General features: G+C 35.9%; 1 protein-coding gene across 1 annotated transcript in view; it reads left to right on the plus strand.

Annotated features, from left to right (window-relative positions):
• The window catches only part of LOC110448658, a 43240-nt gene extending 17240 nt beyond the window's left edge, over nt 1-26000 (plus strand). Inside the window, exons 2-3 of the mRNA XM_021495027.1 lie at nt 24833-25148; nt 25907-26000. Of these exons, the coding sequence (XP_021350702.1) occupies nt 24833-25148; nt 25907-25962 (372 nt within the window). The 3' untranslated portion in view covers nt 25963-26000. The remainder of the gene's footprint in view (nt 1-24832; nt 25149-25906) is intronic.
• Nucleotides 26001-27676: the final 1676 nt, after the last annotated feature.

The raw sequence follows: 27676 nt of genomic DNA on the forward strand, positions 1-27676 counted from the left end.
GATATCAGAATGTATATAATAGACACTTGTTACACTTGTTTTTACAACACTTTTAAAAATGTGTAGATTGTAATAACCAATCATCTGTATAGTTTAGCAGTAAGAAATAAAACTTTGCTGGTTGAATTTGATGTGCGGTCGACATCATTCTAGTTTTATTTTGCATATATTTGATTAAAGTGGGCGAAGGGAACAAAAAAAGGTCCGATCGACTTGCATAGACCTGAACGGTTAATCGGTATGCAGAGTAGAGTCTATTTTCAATGGGCTACCCTGCAACGTTAATGCGGCTGTATGGCATGAAAGGAATCAATATTGCACGTGGGTTTTCCCAACATTAATGCGGTCGACACACGCTCCCTATACCTTACTGTACTGAAATATGTTTTTGCACCTGTTGCAGCGCAACCGGCAAGACTAGAGATAGGAGAAAAACCATCTAAATATAGTGTACCATTAAGAGAAATTCAAAGATATATTTATAATATCTGTTTCACTTTCATATTTGTTTTCACTACTTATACTTAATCCTCTTCGTGCTGGGAAGCACATAAGGCCTTCAATGAGGTTCGCCATCTCTGTACTGTCTGTCTACCGTCATCTGGTGAATCTGGCCCCAAGTCCATCCAAACTCTCTCTTATATATTTGTGTATATAGCTATAAAAATAGTCGTTAAATACATATTCATTCGATTCATTAAAACATATTTAATACCAAAAATCGTTTATGTATAATAATACTTAAGCTTGATATGTATCATAGGTGATGTAACCTGCTGATATGTGATATGAGCATGGTAGATATACAGATTTCTACTGTATTGATATAATAGCAAAAAACGAAAATAAATATAGAAAAAAAGAGATAAAAAAAGAGATAGAGACAAAAGAAAAAAGGAAACATTAAGATAGAAAGAAAACGGAGAAAGTAGTAGAAATCTTTTTATGAAATATTTCATAAAAAGAAATCTTGTTATCCCCATTAAATCATTCTGAAGAAAAATTCAGAGCAAATCACTGTCGATAGATTTCATTCCGGAACGATTTTTACTTGTTTTTGTAAAGACTTTAAGATTTAACGTTTGTAAGCCAACTATTATAATATTACGATATGTGAGTGTTCGTTTACACGGATGCCAACTGTGGGGATTTAAATGTCATTCTCACGATAATATATTTTGTATAAGATATATTATGCAATCATATTATGAGATGATTTTATGTATGTTATCGATATCTTGTATAATGTATACGGTTTCTTACATAAAACATGTATATAAGATAATTTATAAAGAAATGTATATATGAAAGATGTCTTGACATCTTCTATATATTTACTTTATCTAGAAAAATGTACGGGATATTTGTTATAATTCTATTCGACAAAGGATTGGAAAGCTTCTTAAACTGATGTCATAAAAGTAGGTGAGGATGTTTAAGTGCCATGGACTAATCGATTTACTGATAAAAACAAACAATGCATATTTTTTTCATTATTTCACGCACGATCAATTTTCTGAAGTTATAGAGACAAATTACACATATCGGTGAATTATATTGGTTGGGGACCATTGAGTTTCCTAATTTTAACAGTAAATAAAAGATGCATCAGAATATCATGGTTTCTTAGACCATGAAATGTTCTTATACAATAGAAAAACTTCAATACGCTTTAGAAATTTATTGTTGTATGGCCCTTAAAACGTATTGAGTGTTGATACAACAGAATTGTATTGTGCCATGGATTATTGAACGACTATTTTAAGACTATCGTGATTACAATTTTGTTAAAATACATATAAACAGTTTGTCAAAGAAAGGAAATACAAAAGCTTTTTCACTGCAACTGAACACACAAAATGAAAATAAGGCAACTACTCGAAATGTATTGCTGTGTTATGTTTGTACATGCACAAATTCTATTTATTATTTGAAGTACGGTCTTCTTGTAACAGACAAAGAAGTAAAACGAATAGAAGTCTAGACATGATATACTCAAAGTATAGATTAAAATTCAGTTATTGTAATCGTTCACGAGGGGAAAAAACGGAAAAGTTTTGGCTGACTATGCTGTTGCCTTGCATGAAACCAGTCAATATTTCTAGATAATAGCACGCCTTAGAAACGCTTATATACATTCTGCACTTGTTTGCAGTTTAATCCTTGTAAGGCATTACATTTCGTCAGTGAATCGCAGCTACGAAGGGAATACAAATACCGTCTTCAATATCTAAAACGGTGTTGTTATACATTGTCTTTTTGCAACAGCGATTTGGCTTCGGGGACGGCAAACAGATTTTAAGTCCTATTTCCAAAGAACCACGTGCATATGTACTTCGTCACCTTCAAATATCTTTAAATGTCGCATTTCTTCTTCAATAAATCAGTTGGAACTACACAATAACGGGATATAAAGACTTAGTATTTTCAATACACGGCCAAGTGAGGTGTCTTAACTGTAGCCCTTTTTTGGAAATTTCTGTTTTGCCACTATGGTCAAGAAAGTACTGGAAACCGTACTGATGGAGAATGGGCTACACCAAAGGGTCTATTCCGTGATAAATTACAGCAACCGTCCTTATACACCGCTTTGTTTGTTACAAATAAATGTTTTAATCGACATCTCAAGATAACGATTTGTCTTTTGAAAGAGGTAATGGGATTCATCTGTAAGAAGGGCTAGGGATCACCCAAACAACATGTGTTCCCGTTACAGTCCATGTGAATATGTTTTACTGCTGGTCATGATAATAGTCTAGAATGGTATACAGGACCATGCACATGTTAATACTGTCACTGTAGACATCCATGTGAGAATGTTCAGATGTGACTTAAACATTCTGTGAGAATACTTAGATTGTGACGAGACATTCATGTGAGAATGTTTAGAGAATATCTAGATTGTGACTGAAAACAATCCTGCGCGAATGTTTAGAGTGTAACTACAAATTCGTCATCTTAACAGAGTAATTTCCCCAACACATGTTTCAAGAGTTTCGTCGATGAAGTGGTGACTTTTGATGCAATACTGAAATCTTGAATATTGATTTAGCACTTATTTTGCTCAACAACAAACTTTCTCTATTATTTGGCCTTAACCGAATTTTGGAGACATATGGATCGCTGTATCCATTACAGAAACAAAATATTGTGAGAACAATATGTATTCATATTTAGTGATGATAATGCCCGTTTTCATTTTTATCGCATAGTTGTAGACAAAGCGGGTGAAGGCGCTTATGAATGGTCCCTGTATGTATCTATTCCTCAAAAAGTCATCACTAAATAGGGTTAAATATTAAAGCAGCTTTCACATGCAGACATAAAAAAAACGTAAACAATAGATGATTTCAACGATTTTTTTTATTGAAGACGTAGTTAAAAGTTTAGCGTCATAGCGTCAATAACAGGACTGCGTAACATCCCGAAGGAAGCAAATCTGTTTGACGTCCACGAACATCACGCTTAGCGCTAAATAATTTATCCCGATCCTCGATCTAACTATTTTATTGGCCAGCACCTAGACTGGCAGAGCCTATTGGCGTTGTCGCTATACCTGTGTATATAATTGTAAATTGAGTAAAAAAGAGTTGAATTGTATTGTTTTACGACCCATCAACATTTAAAACCATTTTTAACAAAGACGAGTACAGGAACGGGGTATCTAATGTGTTTTTCGAAATTCTATATGTTTACATTTTGAGCCATAATCAGATTTAATGGGTGGCGTAGATTGTACCTTCAGTATTAGTGCGACATGCCGGGAAAGGTGATCCCTTTAATGCATTTTAGTTTACAGAAGATCCCTCATATTCATCACCTTGACTGGCACAAGTCCAACAGGGATTTAGGTCAGCGGATAGATGATTATTTTGGCAATATTCATTAAAAATAAAACAATGACGTAGGGAAAATAAAATTGCTTATTTGCTCGCCTGTTCGAAGAACAGAGAGCTATAGCGATACCCCCGGCGTGAGCGTCAGCGTGAAAATGTTAAGGTTTTACCTGCAAGTTATTTAGAAGCTTGTTTTTCATTAAATATATGTTCTAGAATGCTGATATTTGGCATGGAGGTTCCTTTGGGGTATCATACTGATGTAGTGAAGGGAAATTAAAAAAATAAAAATCACACAAATTTAGATTTTTTTTTTAACTGTTTTGTACTTAACCTTTTAAAAAACATCAACGATAAAGTTTTACCTGCAAGTTATTTAGAAGCTTGTTTTTCATTAAATATGTGTACTAGGATGCTGATATTTGGCATGGAGGTTCCTGTGGGGTATACTATTGATGTAGTGAAGGGAATAATAATAAATAATATCAAATTTTTGATTGTTTTTACCTGTTTTGTACTTAACCTTTTTTAAACACATCTATTTAGAAGCTTGTCATTCAATAAATATGTGTACTAGGATGCTGATATTTGGCAGGATGAAGTGAAGTTATAAATAAAAATTAGTTTCAAATATTTTTGACCTGTTTTTATATTTACATTTTTGTAGCACATCAGCGTTAAAGTTTTTGGTGCAAGTTATTTATAAGCTTGCCATTCATTTAATATGCGTACAAGGATGCTGATATTTGGAATCCTAACCCTAACCCTTAGGCTATACTTTTGGGCAGACTTAATTGCAATGGTGTATCAATATTACATATACATGAGTTAAAGGGACGCTAAACTCCAATATACAAACAATTTTTTAAAGACGATAAATGTTTAAACAGGCGAGCATTGTGTGGCACCATCTCTGGTTTTCATTTCACATGTACCTATATACCTCTGTAAGCCTATATGCAATGTGCATTTGGTAATACATTGAATTGAGTACATATATAGGCTTGACAATGTGTTTGTTTAACATATTGTCATGGTCGCATGTCACAAGACAATTCTGTGTGGTGGTTTATTAATATTTTAATAATTACACGATCGAAGGGTTTTGGATCATCACGATACATGCAATGTTTTTTTGCGTTACTTATCCAGAGGAAAATAGAAAAAAGAACCCATCTTAATCAAAATAACCACTGAAAAAGGAGACTCATTCTTATCAAAATAGTCAATAAAAATGTCAAATATTACACTTTTGCACTGAAACGTCGAGACGAAATAGAGAACAATTATTTGTCCTTCTATCGTAGCGTTGACAACGACGTCATCGAATGATAATGTCATTATATCATATCTATATATATAATTGGTGTCACATATCAGATCATGTGGTGTATCCTGTGCATGAAGTTGGTGGATATTTCACTGATATACTAATCGAAAAGTCTATCTACAACGATGCAGTGCTTTATGTAATGTAGAGTCATCTGAAAATGACAACCAGCATCCGAATTATCTTAAATAGTTCTGGGTTAATGCAACAAACTCGAAATGCAAGTTTGTTTTGTACAAATCTGCTGTTGTTTGCTCATCGCCATTTTGCGTGTCTTATCCTGAGGAAAATAGAAGAAAAAACCCATCTTAATCAAAATAACCACTGAAAAGGGAGACTCATTCTTATCAAAATAGTCAATAAAAAATGTCAAATATTACACTTTTGCACTGAAACGTCGAGATGAAATAGAGAACAATTCCTTGGCCACACATGCTGACAACAATAATATAGCATATCAACTGTTATAATACATGTTTATTTTGACTTGTATCGGGACACGGCATCGCGCCAATGCAGACTTGCCAACACCGTAATGTACCCAATACACGCAGGTAAAACAGGCCCCCAGTTGTTTACTGAACTGCGTCATGCTTCGCGGAACATGTTTACTTGTATGGATCGTGTTGTACTTAACATAAGAAGCGGTTGGTAAAATATTTATGATCTACAAATAATTTTTATATATACCTATTGATTTTAAACAAATGATATTTCTCCTTGGGATAGCATTCACTTCACTGTACAATGCTTAAAATCTAACAAACAACATGTTATGCATTGTCGACTGTATAGTTGTATTGAATTTAAGTTGGACAAGGTATGATGTATCAATTTTGTATGATAATGACCGTCGATAATACGTTACAAAACACAATTAAAATCATAATAGTGACACATGTCGATGCATAGATTAAATCCTGTTACGTATAACACACGATCATGTCTTTTTTAATTTTGTTGTTCCACCATGTAAAGGGAAAGATACCTGTACTTTTTACTTTAACGGGATCCATGACTGGAATAGTCTGCCTGACAAAATCAATGGTATAAAATCCATATATGCATTTAAGCTGATAACACAATTATATGTGATTGCGTTGGCACAAACAAGTAGACTTTGCTGGTAGGGGGATCCGCAACCCTAAGAAAACAAACTTTGTGTCACTGCAATCCACGTGCTGACGACATCTGTACCGTTTTTTTTTTTTTTAAATATAAATAGTTGGAAAGTCACGTTACATATTTTAAGTTGGGCTAACTATTTAAACCTGAACATATATATATGTGTGTGTTTTAGAGTAGATAGTCATTACGGAATTACTATAGGTACTGACAATAAAGTTAATATGTTGTCATTCATTCCCTCCTGCCAAAATCTTTCCCCGTAATCAATATAACATGGACTCCATTGGAAAAAGCTTTCGAGCTTTCATGGGCTATCCTCAGGTTTATAGATCAATGTTTGTGTTGTATTAATTGTATAAATATAATTACCTATATCTTAAAATCAGTTATGAATTTTAGTTTCATATATAATATAATATTTTAAGATAATACAATATTTTATTACAGACGATAATTTAATGCATGTAGGTTCATTAATATTTGAGCGTCCGGAGAGCTTGTAGGAAGGGGATGCCCCAATCACCTGCTTCTTGGACTGCCCCAAAAACCTATGATATTCTGTTTAAATTTTTTAGTAATATATATGTATGTTGTACTGTAATATGTTTGTCAACTGTCATGTTACATGTGATGTCTATGATCTATTTCCTGAAATAAACATTATTATTATTATTATTATTATGCTCTGTAAAAAACGGAACGTTATGATATGTGTTCACATGAGGACAACATCCGGGTAGGCTCTGTCCATATCGTCAATCCTTGTTCTAACCTTTACGCCACATTGCGTGAGAATGGATAGTGTCTCAACTACATGGGTAAAGAATGTTGATGCATCTACAATTAGACATATCTCCATTTATGAAATTTGGATTTGAAAATATATAAATGAAGATTCCCCTGCGAGTGATAGTTCGTTATCATGTTTATCTTACTCGACTTTCGAGTAAGATAGGCGAGATTTACCAAATGTCTTTTTTGCAATTTAAAAAAAATATATGAAAAATGGAAATTATAATTAAGAAAGTGAAATGATGTACAATACTGTGTGTAAAATATGTACAGTGTATACAATACACAAACTACTATTGCATCATTATTTAAATACATTTTACCAGTGAAATACAAAGTGTTTTCAGTGAATTGTAAGTTTTACCGGTCGAATATAAGGTTTTACCAGTATAACATGAGGTCTTAGCAGTGAAATTTAAAGTTTTACCAGTGAAATAAAAGGTTTTACCGATTAAATATCAGAGTTTTCCGGTGAAATGTAAGGTTTTATCGGTGAAATATAAGCTTTCACCAGTGAAAAATAAGGTTTTACCGGTGAAAAATAAGGTTTTACCAGTGAAAAATAACGTTTTACCGGTGAAATATATGATTTTACTAATCTAAACAAAGTGAAAATTTTCCAATCAGAGAACAGGGCCATTTTGTTATTATGACGTTACAGTACTGTTCACCAGTGGTACCCTTTCATGAAAAAAATTCAAAATATTCACAAAATTTTGAATTATAGCTGTGATTAACTGACGAAAGGACTATTTGGCATAAACCAAGAATATCTACAATCAACGCAAAGGGGCAGAAATAATAATAAGCTTCAATTAGTTTCGAATAGATATTTGTTACATTTGTAGTTTTACTTTGTTTTCATAACATACTACATAAACTTTCCACCACATGTACAGACACAGTGCTCTTTCGTCAAATATCGTTTGTATTCATGCAATCTGGTGCCCATCGCTTCCCCATCAAACATCATCCCCATCCTACTATAAATCCTTTCACCCTTTCTCTTTCTTTTCCCTGTACATGTTATACTTTATATATATTTATATTTATCTATATGAATTATAATAATGTCAATACTGATCAATAGCTGCTGTTATGTCTATAAGGAGACGTATTTACATAAGTACTATGTACTTGTTTCTGGATCCTTTTCTGTATTTATAACCAATTACTATTGTAATTTAACATCAATAAAATAAAGTTTAAACTAATAGATATGCATTGCTTTTCTATTGTATATATACACATATACACACACTTTTGTTTTAATAACAGGATTCTGAAGAAATGGTTCCTAAAACAATGGTAATAATATATAAAAACAATAAATTAATCATCTTCACGATATATTTGATAGATCTGCATGCATCTAACTGTATCAACATCTCTTTAAAAGTCTAGCTTTAAGGTGGCCAGTGTCTACCTGTTAAACTTTCAAATATATTGATAGAAAATATTATAATCTGTAATAAACTTTAGTAGAAACGCCGCCATGCTTTTTGCTCGTCATGAGTGTTGTGATTAGGCATTAAACTGTTATTGATGCGGACACTCATAATCAGAGTGAAAGAACTGGGGACCACAAATTCAATGAAGCGCTTTAGTAATCAATGACGGTGAACTTGTAGAGTAATAAAGTGGCGTCGATATTGCTGTTGGCTTGTAAATATTACACATTGTGTTGTAAATGTTTTAATTTTTTAAGAGAATTCAATCGATTTGTTGAATTCTGCTCCCTGTTTGTTCAAATTGAATGTTTGTTTCAAGCACACTTCTTCAATCAACTGAACTGCCATTTTACAGACAGCATTAGTTTTATTCAGTGTAACATGGTTTACATGACGTTATTATTGGTTCACTGCATTCATACTTGATATAACTGTCATCTAAATGCAACATCTAGTTTTTGTTTTTTTAGCCTGGTACTTACTTTCAATGGCATATATTTTAAGGATTCAAATAAAAAAGCTAGAAGGTTACAGGGTTGTCCTTCACCAATCATGACTCACAAGAATACCAGTCTCAATTAAAATATATAATCTCAACTCGTTTCTTTTAAAATATTTATGAGACAAGTTATTTCAACTTCCACTTATCACTCTTGTTGTCCCGGGTGTTAGAGCGGGAAAAGGCATCAAACCACGGACGCGTTTGTGAAAGGTACGCGCGCTGCCCACTGCGCCACCCGAGCACCACTATCCATTCCAACTTTACACGTCCTAACCAACCTTCCCAGTTCTGTGACTTATGTCCTGTATTTTTATCAATGCTCTTCAAAACAACGGCAGCTTTGCTTCTGAAGAATGTCTAGTCTTGTCCATCCCGAGAATGTCCTCATATAGCGGTGCTCATCGAGCAATGATCTGTTCTTTTTGAAGGCGTATCTAGATCGAAGACCTGTGTAAGTTCCTCCTATGATTGGATTATCGCCGTCCATATGATAGTAGCTATGACAGACCAACAGACTATGCATCTTGACCGCTCGACAGAACACTGTTACTAATCATCTTCATCTGTACCGTGAGGGCGGTCACCTGTCCATTCATTGACCACGCTCGACGTTGCTGAACAAGTGAGCGAGTCCAAGGTGTATACTGCACCACTGGAATAACTTGATCGACAGTAAGGCAGTAGTTTTACTCATATTCCTTGGCTGTCACGCTTCCTCATTCACTGAGTTCGCTGACTCTGAAATTGGCTTTGGTATCTTAGACCCTCTTGTAGAAGATCCGGGAGCGGGCTATGATCTATTAGCTAAAAATTGCCAAGCTTGTCTTATTTGACCTTGCCATTGGCTATAGAAGTTTATGAATTATGTAGCTTGTCAAAGCAGGGCTGTGGTGCAGAACTGTCTCGGACATTATCTGTCTCAGAGGTTCCCAGTGGTATTGAAAGACACAACTTTTCCGTTCGTGTATACGTTCAATCAAAAAGCCATGTGTGGTAAATGGTAGATTCATCTCTTTTACTAGTAGCTTACGCAGCGCCTTCCGCTATCGTGATCTTGAAATCCCGTTCGGGGGACGACGGGTTTATTTAAACGGGTAATATCTAAACATGAGATCGGTCAGACTCTGTATGACCGGTTCTTATAATTAAACTCTTTGAAGACCACCGTAGAAAAAATAAGTCGAACGTTGTTCCGCGTAAATGATGCTAAATGTACTTGTTATATACATGTAGTTATCATTCAAGATATGAATATAGTAGAACTACGTGTACCCGTAAACCTTTGAGAAAACACGTCTGTCAGGATAGCAAGTGTTTCACACCGTCATTGAAATTTGGACGCTGGCTAATAAATCTCTGTCCAACTGAAAGTCTTTATCATTCGTTGTTACTATTACATTCTTAACTTGATCGTCAAGCCTTTCTACAAACCATTGGACTCTTAACTTTATGGTCAAGCCTTTCTACAAACCATTGGACTCTTAACTTGATGGTCAAGCCTTTCTACAAACAATTGGATTCTTGGACTTGAAACAACTGCTTTACCCTACGCTTTCTTACTTTAATATGGCATTTACGCACCGATTGATATAATTTTGTCTGGACCGGTAAAAGATCCAGGATGTTTCAGACCATACCATATAAGTTTCAGTTGGTCCTTCCAGTCAGACAAGAGCTGCGGTGACCGATAGGTCAAGCCGTTTACGACAACTTACCCTCCACCAATGGGTCACAGGTTTGAGGCATTTGTGGTACTGGTCACAGGCCTAGGTCGATAGTTTTTCTCCGAGTACTCCGGTTTTCTTCTTCCACCACCAAAACCTGGCATGTCCTTAAAATCAAATGACCATAGTAATAAGGACGTGGAATACAACCGCAAATCAAAGCAGTCAGACATTCTTTACTTCAAATGAAGACACTTTCAACTTTTGCTTAATTTAAACAAACAACGAATACAAGCTAAACAAGTTTTAATTTTGTTTCATAAATCAAGCAAGATGTTAACTGTACAATCAGATTGCAGTCTTCACTGCGTTGTTGATAAGCTCGTGGTGTAAGTAACACTAATGTCGAGTGTTCAATGTAACGTCACGTTTGGTCGCTTTAATGACCCATCGATTTAGGGTCTCAGATCAATGCTTAATTGATCCTCATTATTACACGCAGACACGATATATCCATCAGGTAATCGAAAATGTTTCGGGTAACAATAGAGTATCGTGCTTACATGTACGTCAGTCGGTTCCCATGGTACTTACTGCACTATTTCCTCCCAACAAACGTATCATCACAAAAAGCACCACCACCGTTGTTTATTTCAGCATGTCTATTACTGTGTATGTTACACTAGTCGTACCCCGAATCCAAACAGGGCGATATACTGGGTACCATGGATCCTCGACACTCCAGGGGTTTTACATAGGGGCCACGTGTTGAAATAGATGAAAGACAACAATTACACATGTAATCATAATGGTCTCCAAATTGGATTCGAAAGAGATTGAGATTGAATGTTGAAATGGGAGATTCCAGTAAGCGCTCATATTTTCTAAGTGCCAACTGGAAACAGTTTAATACTGATTGTTATTTTGTGATATTGTAAGGTTTATATTAGTAGTATATACACGAAATGGTACATATCGGACGTTATATGACGTTCGCTTTAACGTTGTCACAGGTAGATCGAATTGAACATTTTCTCTCCTAGCCAAGCTCTTGTAGGTGTATCGATTTGTGCCCACCATTTCATCATACAACATAATTGCTGTAAGTTGGTATGCGTCACATCGGATCGTTAGAGAGAATGTGCAATTACAGTATCTTAGAGTTTATTTGACCAGTTTCAGATGATGAACCAATCAATGCTATAACTGAGGGTCTGTATGATGTCATTTGGTTGGCGTTTCTATCTAGTATCCCTGAGGATATTCGTCTCAAAGCGATTCACAAATTATTATCTGATGTTATAGGGCCTTGCAACCAGACAATACCTTTCTCAACTCCCTGGGGAGCCATACATCCGGAGCTGCCATTTCGGCGCTCACAGCTAGCATTCAACAATTCCAGCACTGCCCAACCACGCACTCATTTTCAGCTGTTTAGACTGTTACAAGCAGAGTAAAGTATCTTGTTCAAAGTTACAACACAGTGCCGTGACGTGACAGTTTTAAGGTCAAGTTCATACATTCAAAGTGAAGGCTACAGCTACACAACCTGTGCATGTGACAGGGTAATTGTCAGTGCTTTCCTAACTAAGTATTCAAACAAAATGTTTAAAACTTGCTCCATCATTCTGAACATCAAATCATGCACTACAAACAAATACACATGCAACCTCAACTTTCAATTAGTCTTGTCAACATTAGTTGCACAATGGTATCAAAACCAACAATAATGACAACTGTAATAACATAGTATGTGCTCCAGATGGTACATTGGCAGTACTCTTTTAAAATATATTTGAAATTGATATTTGCATCTTATTTTAAATGCTAGCCTATAGCTAAGACGACAACGATAAAGCTGAACATATACTTTACGTTTCTTTTTGTGAAGAATTTATGCAATGGAAATAGAGGGAAAACTCTTATTACATTTTGGTTATCTTATTCAATATTGAAACATACAACAATGTATTATATTGTATTAGAGTGCTTTTTATCTTATTTGTTCCTAGGAACACTGATGCAAAATCATTCCATTTTTCATAAGTAGAAACCTTTTCACTGCAGTGAATATGTGAAACACTGTTTTTAAAAGCTTTTCAAACATTTTGACATCCGCAACCCTTCAGTCACGAGCCCGGCGTCCTAGCTACCACTGACTAGACTACCGTGCCTCCTTAATCGTACAGAAGAGTGGAAAACGCTAATACAAACACAATGTCTCGTTGATGTTCGATGAAGCATGTCAACCTATCTTACTACACTACAACACACACACCGGTTTCAGCACACAGACATACATTATACGTACTTGCATATACATAACACAAAAGAAAGAACGCGCTTTAAGTATCGTAGCTGTTAATATGGCGTTAAACAGAATAAAAACCTACCGTAACAACGGTGTATTCTGTTGATGGAGCCACACATCAGCTTGGGTCACGTGACGACGGTTGTCAATGGTTCATTGAAATGTGACAACGTGAATACGACAGCATGACGCCTCATCTCGTCACATCATTTTGATAACGAACTACACTGTAATTACATATACATTGTAATTAGGGGTGGCACCATTGTAACGAACAAGGCAGAACAGAAATAGAGACATCACGTGCTGATGTAGCAAAGTCACCTATCCAGACATATAAGTGCCCCCAGAAACAACTCCCGGGCGATTTTGCAAGGGGCTCCTCATCACAGAACACGATTTTGTTTCTATAATGTTCCCGCACCTACGGGTTGTATAAAGGCAAGAATAGTGTAGTGTACTATAGAGGTGTATAGATGGAAGAATATTTACTATGCATGTGTAAAGAGGTGGAAATATGTATACATGGATGTATTGAGGGAATAGCATTTACTTTATAGATATAGAGAGAGGAGAATATTAACTATAAAGGTGTATGAAGGAGGGGGAATAGTATAGAGGTGTATTGAAAGAGAAATATTAACTGTATCGGCGTATAGGGGAGGAATATTTACTGCAATAATGTTTATAGGGAATAATGTGGACTACTTTATGTGTACATGTATAAAGAAGAATATTTAAGCATGGATGTATAGAGAAAGAATATTCCCTACTTGAGTGATATAGGTAAGAATATGTACCACCTCCAACGTCTGGCGTGATTTATGACCCGTCAAGGGCGGGTACGGGACGTATAGTGTTACTGTACCCTCGTCCATGCGTCCGACATGGATTTTCCATTTAGGTCAGCTATGGACTAATTACTTAAGCCTGTGTCACGTAATTTCATATGTTTATGAGCCTTGTATGAGAAGAAAATGTTACACATCATTTATGTGACCTTGACCTTACTGACATTGTTTTGTTCTGTTTATATGAATTAGGTCAGTTATGGACGAAGCAACGTAAGGTCAAACAACTTCCCGAACTAATGCCAATCTTTTGGTACAGCTTGTTGCGTGATATTTGTAACTTTGACCTTTGACCTTGGTCTTTGTGCCCTTTCTTTAGTTCTTAAGTGTGGGACAGAGGCATCACTTGGATAAATATTTTTTGTTTCGGACGAATGCCCCTCTCTAGCCTGCTGTGATCAATATTACTGTCTGGTCACATAGGACGAATGTCCCTCTCTAGTCTGCTGTGATCAATATTACTTTCTGGTCACATAGGACGAATGCCCCTCTCTCTAGCCTTCTGTGATCAATATTAATGTCTGGGCACATAGGACGAATGCCCCTCTCTCTAGCCTTCTGTGATCAATATTAATGTCTGGGCACATAGGACGAATGCCCCTCTCTAGGCTGCTGTGATCAATATTACTGTCTGGTCACATAGGACGAATGCCCCTCTCTCTAGCCTGCTGTGATCAATATTAATGTCTGGTCACATAGGACGAATGCCCCTCTCTAGCCTGCTGTGATCAATATTACTGTCTGGTCATATATGACGAATGCCTCTCTCTAGCCTGCTGTGACTAATATTACTGTCTGGTCACATAGGACGAATGCCCCTCTCTAGTCTGCTTGGGTCAATATTACTGGTTGGTCAAATTGCACTGTACCACGGGACGAATGCCCCTCTCTATCCTGCTGTGATCAATATTACTGTCTGGTCAGGTTACACCATCACACGGGACGAATGCCCCTCACTAAGACCAATAACTCTGTCTGGTCAAGTTTCACTTTATCGCCAAACGCACGCATGTGGACCAATATTTCTGTCCGGTCAAGTTACATTGGCACTGTTGCACAGCACGAACGCCCATCTCTGGTACCAATACTTATATCTGGTGAAGGTCAATGTAGCACAGTGCGAACGCCTCTCATTGAGACCAATATGTTTTTCTTTGATAGGGTTACACACTGTTACACGAGACCATAGACGTTGAACATATTATCCACAACACTGTCTTTCCCTTTACACCCCCTAACACCCAAACGTATACCATTTCTCAGATAACGGTGAATCGTTCCAGCGGCTGCATCTAAAGAGTCGAACCTGGGTATAACTCGTCCACGCGATCGATTCTACACCTACCCGCTAATTACATCAGCTCTCCTTTCTGTACTAAGCGCAAATTCGTCTGAACACTGGGTGGGAATATATATGTATAGCATTTGTCTATTATTGATCGAAGGAGATTCATCTGTGATTCCATTACACTATGTCCGCACACTTGTTTACGTAGAGTACATCTTTAAATTGTCTACCAGACATTGCAAGTTTAAGCCATTGTCAATATAAAGTGAGAGAATCCAGTGCAAAGGAATCAATATTTCATAAGAATACATTTCTCGTTTTACAAGTTGAAGTCGTCAGGAATTGATCGTCGGAAGGCAACTTCCTGATTGACTATATATTATGTACAAGTGTAATTTTATGTATTACGGTAAATAACTATATTTGCACGTGTAATTTATTTCGAGAAGTATGTCTATAGGTTTAATACATGCAAACAGGAATTCGTGATTGAGAGAATGTTGTTTCAATATCGATAGGAATTATCCATTTAATTAACATTTACAGAAGGTTTATTTTTTGCGAAGGAGTGTTCTCTTCAATTAACACGAAAATCAATCATGTAACAAACAGCAAAGTGTGGTTTTCTGTCAGTGACTTCAACGACACAAGTACATGTAAAACGACAGTTCTAAAACAACTTGAAGTTTTAACTTATTTTGTATAAAGCATTCTTGAAAGAAGGGTGTCAATTATTTTTTAACGAAGGGTGCGTGATTGTCTGGGACCATATACTGTTCCACTAGCCGGGAACATTTTCGTCTTTTTTAAGGTTGACATGGCCAATCTTAACCCGGAACTCGGTGCCGATGATCGTCTCATGGCTTTGACAACGTGTTGTTATTTTAAGACTTATCTGACATCCAAGTTGGCCACAGTTGCGTTTGATAAGCGGAAACATTTTCTGATCAATACTTTTTTACTTCCACAGAGCCGATTTGAAACTTGTCTCAACATTTAGCGTAATTGACGTTACCTTTATTTTTAATCTTTTGGGCAATCAGTCGAAATCACAGATGGCCACCATTGCATCTGATTGGCTGAAACATTTTTGAAAGAATGTCTTAAACTCACAAGTTGCTCTCGATTGTCATTGACGAAAACCGTTTCCTTTTTTCAAATTATGGATATAGAAATAGCAATGGAAATGACGGGATATATCGCCAACGATATGTAAAGTTGCAATGCAGATGCCGTTAACTCATTCACCCCTGAAGACACATTTAAACTCTTTTACTTCAAACGTTGGAATAGTTCAATGTGAATGTTTAGGGGTGAATGAGTAAACAACGATGACATCTTAGGTAACAATAGAAAGTACCTGTAAGCTTTGTTTGTTGTTGTGCATCGTCGCAACAGCGGATGTCTTATAAAGGAGGAAGCATATAGGGACACACAGACGAAAAGGAGGAATAGAGAAGACAGAAAAGATAAAAAAAAACCGATCCGAAGTGTTGTTTTTTGGGCAGTAGATAATTTTGAATTATTTTGAAGTAAGTACGTGACACCGAAAACACACAATTCTACATGCCGTACATTTGGTGTCAGGGGCCCACATTAGTCGCCTCTCACAACGTGCCGTTGACCATACGTACATACTGCAGTGTTAATAGGAAGTGTTTACGAGACATCGTCATACATCCCGTATTTAAAGTTGCGCGAGTATTTCATAAAAAATAACGAAATTTATACAAGAGTAGTTTTGTTCATTTTTTTGAATTTGTGCTACCAAAAAAAAAAAAAAAGATTGAACATAAGAAAATGTCTATATAAATACAAAAGCAGAAACAGTTTTGCTATCTGATCTATAACAAGCTTCCGAATCAAACAGATATTTAAAAAAAAAAGACGAAAAGGCTGATTTTTTGTTTTGCATTAATTAACAATGGCGTTATTTATACAATTGAGGTCGAGTTTTGTTCAGATTTTTCAAAATGACTTTTAAGTTATGGATGACTTTGTGAAATGTTGTAGGATTAGGTAAAATGATCCAATTTTCATGTTAATGATTCCCTACAACCTACTGTTCACATACATTTTATAACGACGCTGGTTAAAAACGCACCTACCCGCTAGCCTCTCGTCTCTTTTCTATTGTTCATTAGGGTTAATGGAGGGTCAAATTTCGATAAATTCTATACTGCTCACATAGGTAAAATCGTGACAGAAGTCTTAAGCTTATTTATGAGATTTTGTAAAGCTCTTTGTTGATTTGTACGTTTTTTGAAGGAGATCGTGACTAAAATAGGTCAAACATCCAGATATAAGGCCAGGTCGCCATTGATTATAAACAAAAAAGGCATTTTTTCTGTTCAGTCTATCACGTGATCCCCTATTCACAGATGCATTTAGAGAACCTGTGCTGTTACGGTGCGTTTAAACACTCCACTATTCGGAACTTAATAACCCACCAATTCACGTACATCACGATACCGATAAAATCAAACGCGCCAGCATTCAGTCGTTTTGAAAGTTCATAAAAGTTCGCCCCAACAAACGTGTATATTGTAGTCATTGTGAATTATGGTGGCTAATTTGTTTTTTTGCGATCAAAGCATTATAACAATTCAGGCATTTGTATCTCGTAATTGTTCTGGTTCAATATCTGGGATAAAACGTAAAGTAAAGTTAAACAAGAGTGTATACGTACATGTAGCATGCTCAATTACCAAAGGAAATGTAATAAAAAATAGTTTATAGATTTTTTTTAATATCGTAAGGTGGTTTAAAATGTTATTTAAATCAGGAGGATTTTTATATGAGTATTTTAATCTATTGAAGAAGTGTCAGAGTGATTTACTTAACACACAATAGTTATTTTCTTCTGTACTCAAAATTTCATTATCAGCTCTCCGAAATTCGAATAAGTTGTAGTTCTTTTTTCAATGTATCCTGATCGTTTTCAGTGGCATTCTCCCTGTTCTTAGCTTTTTGCCATCATTTAACACAGGGTATATCTGAGCAAGTCTCTTTTTCTTCCCTTTCCTATCTTACTATCCTCTATGTGCCGTTTTTTTTTTACTCATATACATAACGCATTGCTGCGTATTTCTTTCTCAAAAATCATAGGTGTTTCCTTAACTGGAGATGGATTTAAGTAAAACATGTTTCAAAATCCTTTTGGATTTGCCTTTGTGCTTCATGTTGGATTTGCCTTTGTGCTTCATGTTGGATTTGCCTTTTTGCTTCATGTTGAATTTGCCTTCGTGCTTCATGTTGGATTTGCCTTTGTGCTTCATGTTGGATTTGCCTTTGTAGTGCTTCATGTTGGATTTGAATTCGTGCTTCATGTTGGATTTGCATTTGTGCTTCATGTTGGATTTGCCTTTGTGCTTCATGTTGGATTTGCGTTTGTGCTTCATGTTGGATTTGCTTTTGTGCTTCATGTTAGATTTGCCTTTGTGCTTCATGTTGGATTTGCCTTTGTAGTGCTTCATGTTGGATTTGCCTTTATGCTTCATTTTGGATTTGCCTTTGTCCAGTTGGAAATCATATTGCCTATGTGCCTTTGTAGTGCTTCATGTTGGATTTGCCTTTGTGCTTCATGTTGGATTTGCCTTTGTCCAGTTGGAAATCATATTGCCTATGGATGCTAACCGAAAGCAGGTCAATGTTTATATTTACATGTACCATATTTGGAAAATGTTCATCTCATAGAAAATTAAATTGCACTAGTTATTATTATTATCCAGTATCTGTATCTAGTTTAAAAATGTTTGTATCGCGTATTTTTTTTTAATTAATGGAACAGACATCGCCCATGGGGGTCAGTGGTATCCAACGTAACAATTATGACGTCATAATAATGATGACGTCAGAAATCGGTTCATGGCATTCAAAGCCTATATGAATGAGAACTAAATTCTGTAGAAATATATCACCGTTAAGAGTGGAATCTCATATTTATATTTCAAGTGATTGTGCAATCCAGATATGACTTGTTCAAAATCTGAATAGATTGACAATACATTCACATCAACTTCCATCTAGTAAACATTATAAATATAAATGTTAAAACTAAATCAATATATAAAATATATAAAAGATGATGAAAAGAATCACATACAGCTAAGAAACGACCAAAACTTTTTCAAATATTTTTTTTTCTTTTCTTTTTCTTTCTATTATCTTTTCGTAACTCTAACCATGCTTTAAACTGCTGGTTCCAGCCGTCAGTCTGTCCGTGAGTTTATGTAAAGCTCGAGTATTGTGTAATTCATGTCAACGTAACCCGTTCCCTTTAACGTCTGATAGATTAGACGATTTGCTACATGGATTGCTATTGTACAAAGCATGACGATATTACAACATCTATTGTTCTCTTTGTTTGATTAGCTCAAGGCCGGCTCCTTGCCTCACGATTGCGAAATAGTCTAAATATTAGTTGTCTCATGAATAGATCCTTTTTCTTTTGCAATGGTTCTTCATTATACAAAATTGCATGCTTGCAGAATTGATTACATTTTGATATAGCATCGAAAAATAACGGGACACGACAACTATTGAATGTATGTGCCGAGTGCTTTATGATTCATGATGGTGGTGTCAGGTGTACATGATAAGCCTTTTTGATTTGTTTCCAACAGTTTGTTTGTCAAGTTACACTGTTTCTTTGTTTCATTATGATTGAGAAATCGAGACATAGTCATGTACACACAAACTCGCATATAGATATAGATGTATAAAGGTCATGTACAGTAGTTTAAGGTGCATTTTTATTGTAAAACTTTAAAGATATGTCTTGATTTAGTTCATTTTATTGTGCAACGGGGTTAGAAAAATCTATGCATTAGGTTCATGTAGCCCTAATACTCAAGGCCGCTCATGAATAAAAGTTCAAGCACGAGATCGTAATACCTATATTCCGTCTTTGCGTATTGCAGAGTTATCTTCTCTTGAGAACAGGTATTGATTGTTACGTCATTGGTTTGTGTGAGAAAATTACGTCGTTTTCTCAAAAATTGATGACGTTACTCTCATAAACAAATGACGTAACAATCAATACCTGTTATCAAGAGAAGATAACTCTGCAATATGCAAAGACGGAATATATATATATTTACATTTTTATACTGTACCTGCCAAGTGTCATATCTGGTTACTGTACAAAGGTAATAAAAAATATATTTGCCAACTCTCATTGCAATCTCTAAAAAAACTGATTACCTGACTACTATAAGGTCATCAAGAGTGGCCGTTGTAATCCAATGAGAAGACGGTGTGACAGAGAAATCTCCAACCCTCGGGATGATATTCTCAAGTCGAGGGTAGGACATTCGAGAATAACATCCCGAGGGTTGGATGTTTCTCTGTCACACCCTCGAGGTTGGGGAACATTCTATTAGTCTACTCCATACGGGGTGATAGGTTATATTATTCCGTATCTTCTTATTTTCATAAACTGAATTTTACAATGTAGAAAAGCTACATCGTTTACAATGTTCATACTCACAATAATGAATAAACGCATTATTTATTGGCATCAAAATATGAAAAAGGGACATTAGTTTTGCATATTACATGTAATATTCTGAGTTATTGCAACAAGCAAAATGATTTAAAAAAATAAATCTGTTACAAATTCATCTATACTTTCACGTACGCCAGGAATTTTTGATTTCAAAAATATAATGATACTCCTTTCCTAATTCATATCGTGTGCATAAATTACATATTCTTCATTGGGTATGTTATTCCATCCACCACATTGTACAGCAATGTTAATATTGCATGTCCTAGGGTGAGTGAAAAACCACGTGGATCCTATAAACTTGCCTTTGCTAGCATGCAGGTTATCTGGGGTAGGAGTAGTGTGAAAGATATATCACAATGCACTATATTTACTACATAAATTCACCGATCCGCTAACCTTCGCCCTTTTTCTTATCAGCAGGATAAAAACTGCCTTTCTTTTATTTTCTTAAATAGCAAACGTTAACAACTTTCCGTTAATACCACACTTAAAATGTGAAAAGTGTCAAATATACAAAACGGAAAAGGAATTGAATTTGATTTTCTTGCGTGCCGTAAAGAATTCGATGACTTTACATAATGTAACACATGCCCGACTGCGTCCCTTCAAAATGACGACATTTCCTGTGAAATTCTGACACGCTTCTTCTGCTATTACGATCATTTTGTGTTTGACGTCATCGATCTTTATCAAATAAGATGAAAGCGCGTGTATTGTATTTATATACAAATATAAACATTACTTCTGATCTTATCGAACACGTAGCATGGTGTAAATATTACCACTGATCAGGGCAAACCCCATCCTTGATATCCAGGGGTTACGCTCACTTTCGCTCTCTACACCCCTAGAATATGTCATTGCAAAATCGAAGGCTCAGTGTGCAGCACCTTGTGGATCAGACGAGAAGATTAGTTTGGTCCTTTGGTGTACATCAAAAGAATCTCGCGGTCACGTAACGGTAAAAAATGACAGGCTTTTAAGTCGAGCGTCTCTCCTTTGTAATCTTCAAAGGACATGTATCAGCCTAGCGACTGGTCTGGTGTGGGTTTTTTTTTTACCTGAGACCAATCAAACAGCTATCTTCGTGCCTTCAATCTTGCTATGACATAATCGAGGATGGGCAAACCCATAGTCGTCATTCGTTGGATTCTCCTTTTGGGACACGAAAAGCGCACAAGGCATTTATTACAGTAAACCTTCAATATTTAAGGAATGATTTTTATTTTTTCAACATTTATGAGGTCATAACAACAATGGGTTTATGGACATATTGAATGAATCGCGTTAGCGATTCATTTAAAATATGTCCAAAAACCCATTGTTGTTATGACCTCATAAATGTTGAAAAAATAAATATCATTCCTTATATTTACATTGACGAATCCTTTCAGTGGATCGATATAACAACGAATAAAACAAATAAACAGGGTTTGTTCCTGCTTATACACGGGTGCAACGCAGTGGCGAGAACAGTGTTTTTTCGCGGGGAAATGTGACACTATCGTGAGAGATCTTAGCAACCGTCAACAACAATAACACAACAAAATGTAGTTCCATATTCAATGTTTATTTGTAGCACAGGACACGTGAATACGTGGATATTTCACAAAGCACAGTTCAATAATATTTTAAGATGTAAGAATTAAGCATCTAGGTCGGTCGTTCCGAGTGAGTAGTTTTTGTAGTGTATTACTACGCAGTGTGATCAGGTTACTATCAGTTCCCACGTGCTGAGATTCTATGAACACCTGTGTTATGCATTTATGAATGTAATTTTTGTCAATGGGTCTAAGCATACAGAATGTAAATATAACGACGTACACTGCACTTTAGACGTCCCTGTCGTATACGAGATTAACAGCTAGAATATCATCATGTATGTAATTAATCGATTTACAGTTTTTAAAGCATTTAATTTTCAAAACGTTCACAAAAGTATAGAAGTCCATTTGACAAAGTGGATTAAAACACTCTCAGACTAGAATACTCCTTCAAAATTTATGATATATCTAAGACATCACTCACTAATTTGTTGAGTTCATATATAAACAGCATGTTTATATTATGCAATCACAAAACTAATATTTCACGATCCTCGAAAGCGTTATTAATTAAACAATAACTGGTTGTCTGGATGTAATTATTGTTGATATAGTTACAAGTGGCCTCTGGCAAATCCCATAAAACCCGCTATTACTGTTGCAGCCTGTTACGGTCAGAGTTCAAGCTCGTCTCTTGCAATTGAATAGCTTCAGGGGCGTTTCCTGGATATTTGAAAGAGGGGGCGTAGAAACAAATCTTTCGCCGAGCGGAGCGAGGCCAAAAAGATTTTGGACCTGTTTTTTGCTAAAAAAACATAAAATAATTGTGAAATGCACTAATGTAACTTTTTTTTTTGTTTAAAGGGGGGGGGGGGGGGGGCGTACGCCCATTACGCCCTCACCTGGACCCGCCCCTGAACTTTGCCCTCCGGAATATGATCTCATTGATCGTGAGATCATAAAACATCCCGCTACCCTTGACCCGCTCCTAAATAAATCCCCTCCCAGCAAGGGCTGTAGCTCGCTACGCCCCTGTCTACGTGTCCGTCAATATATATTTAGTTCGAGTTTTTGGGCACTAAAGATTTCCTGTTATAGAACACAACCACCAGCTGTTTTCCATTTGGGAAGATATACCCCCCTCCCAAACCCACCGTCCGAGTAGGCCTAGCCAGAGACGTATAAGCCAGAGATGTATTATACGTCGCTGGCCTAGCCAAGATCTCGAAGTTGGACCCCCTCCTTTTTGCGTTAGCCCAACACACGAAACAGCTTCTAAAGCGTCTGTGTGACAGTGATCATAGTTCGCGTGCATCGTGCCGGTCAGGGCCGGGAGGGACACAAGAGAGAGATTTATCATGAAGATAAAAGGTCTTAGTTCGGAGTTTAGTTGAAATATTGTCACTTTCATCATGAAATTGTTATCGGGTATTCTAGTGATAATGACTTGTTTTTGGTTAAGCTTTCGTTTTCTTGACTGAGTCCTTTAATTGGCTTCCTCGTAGTGTCGTCTGCTTCCCCTTTCGGTCTTTCCATTGCAGGGGCACATGTGCAACGGGGTAAATGTGAATTTGGTCAAGCCACTGTTCTCCCCAGTATTAGGCCTACAAGATAATACCAGATAATACCAATATCTAATTTCTAATACCAGATCAAATTAAAATGTCTTCGCTTTTAGAAGAAAAAGGAAAAAAATTTTTGGCACACTAGACTCTATAATAGTATCCGTCATAGATATTAAGTACTTGACTGTATTAAGAGTCCATAAATAGTTTTTATTTGAATATAATTTGCATTTTTGCTTTTTACAATTTATAATGATTTAAAAATGTGGACCAGTACGTGAGTCCCTGGTGGGATCAGGGTGTGTGTATTTGTATTAGAGCATGCATCTTTACCTAGGTAAAATTAATACAGCACATAACTTCAGCATTTGATACCCTTATAACACAAATTAAAATCCCGTGTCATGAAGATCAGATCACATAATGTGAACATTTTACTCTGTATCCATGAAGAGTATTTGCTCAGAAACCATGAAAAGGTCTTTAAACTGGCTACCATTTTGATTTTTTTCCAGAACCTTTTGGACAAAAAAAAAACAAGTCGGCAATATTTATAGCGTACTCCATTGCATAATATCTTTATTTTGAAGAAAAAATACCCCCCCCCCCCTTTTTCAGCTGTTAGAGGTTATAATACTTCTTAAATCACTTTAGTTTTCATTTTCATCATGGCAGCTTCAGTAATTACATGTATATGTGTGTCACATTAATGTTGCCCCATTGCAATGTCATGCACATGAAATGAGGCATAAAGTAGAAATTTCAGTGTATAGATTGAGTGAGTGCATGCCTGCAGGTGAGTGACTGTAGTATTTTAACTAATCTTTATACATTTAAACGGTATTCCATTGAATATCAAAAGATGTTTCAAAAATAAAAATTGTTGCAAGATTGCCATTGAATTGTCATTCAAGGTTTGACTTGTACGGGGATTCATTTCTCATTTACACTTCTCCAAACTTCCAAATATAACACTATCCTTTTAATTAAGTTTATACAAAAATCCGTGATACATTTGGTCTATTTTGTACTTGACATTGGTGTTTTTTTATTTGCAGAATTTTGATATTCCTTGGAAGGAAGGAAAGCATAAAAAAGAGAAAACTAAAGATGGACGATATGTATATAAGGGAGCATCATATCCAGAATTCTATGATGCTGAATCACAAGAAAATTCTCAAGACCCCTATTCCTCAAGTGTTCCTTCAGGGGATCCCTACCAAATGTATGGACCAATGGACAGATACGCCTATACAAATGAAATGTTTTACGACAATGCCCCTTACAGGCCACTGCCATCAGCTCACAAAAGTGGTGGATATTTTGTGACACGCCAATCAGCGCAGTCTGACCTATCCAGTTCAGATAACACAGGTATGGGATAAATTTTATGTTTCATTTTAAATGTCATTTCATTTTCTAGTTTAAAATATCATATGCTCAAATATGTAGCTTGTTACATAAAGTCTTAAAAACTACTCTACAGACACTTTTGTAAGGTAATATGCAGGCTTTTAGCTAGGGTTTCAAACCTACCTGTCCAAAAAGCTGATATTTAGCCCATTTTGATAAAATTGCTTGTCCAAAATAAGGAAAAATAGTAAGGATATATAGTGAGAAGTTAACGTTGCCCGTCTAAATGGGACTTTTTAAGAAAACTGCCTCTGCCCTGTCCAAAAGACAGGCAGACGAGTGGGTGGCTTAATATAGCTTATAGCCTGGTAACGTGTGAAATTAAGCCATTCTTTGTGTATGATTTTCATAGATCTGGAGATGGATCAGAACGATATAATTTGTCATGTATTTGGGGTTGAATATTGACTCATACGTATGGGTATGGACAGTATTCAGTGGTTTATATAGGAAACTTGGCTGGGTAGCAGGGGCGTTGTTACCTACCCTTCCTCTTTTTTAAGAGGGGTAGGGGGTGGGTGGGAAAGGCGGGTTACAAATACATTTCAGGGATAAACCTGGAGGGGGCCATGGGGCCATTGACCCCTCAAAACTGAAATTGATTCCTCAATGTTTCCAGTTTTCTTTAAATCTTTCGTAGAATAGCCCCTCTTAATTTTGTTATTCATTAATATTGACTAAAAAATCCTGAAATGACTCAGTCTGCTCTTAAATTTCAGGTTTTTCCCTGCATTTGTTTCCTCCCTGCTTTTGGGGTCAATGTTATGAATTGTAGCAGGGGGAAATGCCTAACTACCCAATGGAAGTTTTTAAATAATTCTGGAACTTTTTCCATATGTTTACTTTTTTCTCCCCATTAAAGATATTTTAAATGCTAAATATTATGAAGCAAAAATTGCTTAAATTATAATGCTAAATTGATTTCTAAAAATGTGTCATGTTGCACAGAGCTTATGGACGAGGATGACCCCGGATCTCTCCAGATAGTATATATATCTTTGTGCCTTTGTCACTTGAGCTCTTACTTATGCGTTTGGCTCAAGGACTTTACAAACATCATCTAAGCTCAGAAATTGTGATATATAGTTTAGATGTGCTTGTCGTCCTACATTGGGCAGTCCGACTTATCTGATGACATCTTTTTTTAAAACATTTACATTGCCTTGTACTAGTTTAATCATCGGATACCATTTAAATGTAAGTTCAAAGCAATTGATTGAAAGCATGCGAATGTTTGGCCTTCCATCCTGTGCTGTTTTGTTACTTATAAAAGGAGATTACAAAAAACATACAGTAGTATTTTATCTTAACCCTTTCACCCCCTTGGTAACTTTTGTAGACTTTACCATACATTGATCTGGATAAGTCCATTATGGTCTACAGTGGTGAAAGGGTTAAAACATACAGTGATATTTTATCTTAACCCTTTAACCCCTAGGTAACTTTTGTAGACTTTACCATACATTGATCTGGATAAGTCCATTATGGTCTACAGTGGTGAAAGGGTTAAAACATACAATTAATCACCTGCACTGGAGTGATACTATACTAAGTATGTACACTTGTATAGATCTGCCATTGGTGGCTTTGAAATTCAATATTTGAAGTTTGAAATGTACCATGGTTTCTATTGTACAGTTGGAGCGATTGCGTTACCAGTGTTTTCATTTATAGAAAGTAATTGTTTGATATTGAGGCCAGTTGTATAATCTCAAATTGTGTGATCAAACTTGCGTGAATTAAATCGATGAGGCAATAAAACAGCCTTTTAAATTATAAAAGTGATATGTATTTTTAGCATATTGATAAAAATGAAAAGAGAGGAAAGAGAGAAATGAAAGAAAAAGAATTAAAACAACTGTATATAAGATTTTCCTATTTTAAAATCATCATCATCATCATCATTATGCCTGGGGTTAAATATAATAAAAAAGGAAATGTATTAATTGTTTATTAATTAGCTGACACTGGGCACAAAGTCTGATTTTATTTTCAATGGAGAGGCCACATTTATGATAATTTATGATTTATAGACTGGGCTTCTATGGATCTTTGATGTGACCTATTTTAATAGCCATCCATATAAAATTTAGGGCTGCAACGGTTAGAAAAAATGCCACTCGGATAACCTTGTGTGCTTATCTGAAAGGAAACTGGGTAGCCATGTTTTTATGTGAAATGAAGTATGATTACTTAATTCTTGGAATGAATAAACAAAGATGACTCAATACTTATGCCTTAATTTTGTGAATACAGTTGTAAATTGTTGCAAATTCTCAAAAAAAATATTAATTGGTTACATATTGCTAGCCTCCCAACAGGGAAGTATTTGTAGTTTCACTTTACACTGATCATGTGTTGTCAACACACATATTTCTGCACATCACTTCCTGTTGAAACACTGATGATAGCTGTCCAGTGAATGATGAGTTACATTGTTCAATAGAATGTCAGTCGATATTATGTTTACATTCAAAGTTTATTGTTTA

Source organism: Mizuhopecten yessoensis, unplaced genomic scaffold (assembly GCF_002113885.1).
Source record: "Mizuhopecten yessoensis strain PY_sf001 unplaced genomic scaffold, ASM211388v2 scaffold4123, whole genome shotgun sequence".
Lineage (NCBI taxonomy): Eukaryota > Metazoa > Mollusca > Bivalvia > Pectinida > Pectinidae > Mizuhopecten > Mizuhopecten yessoensis.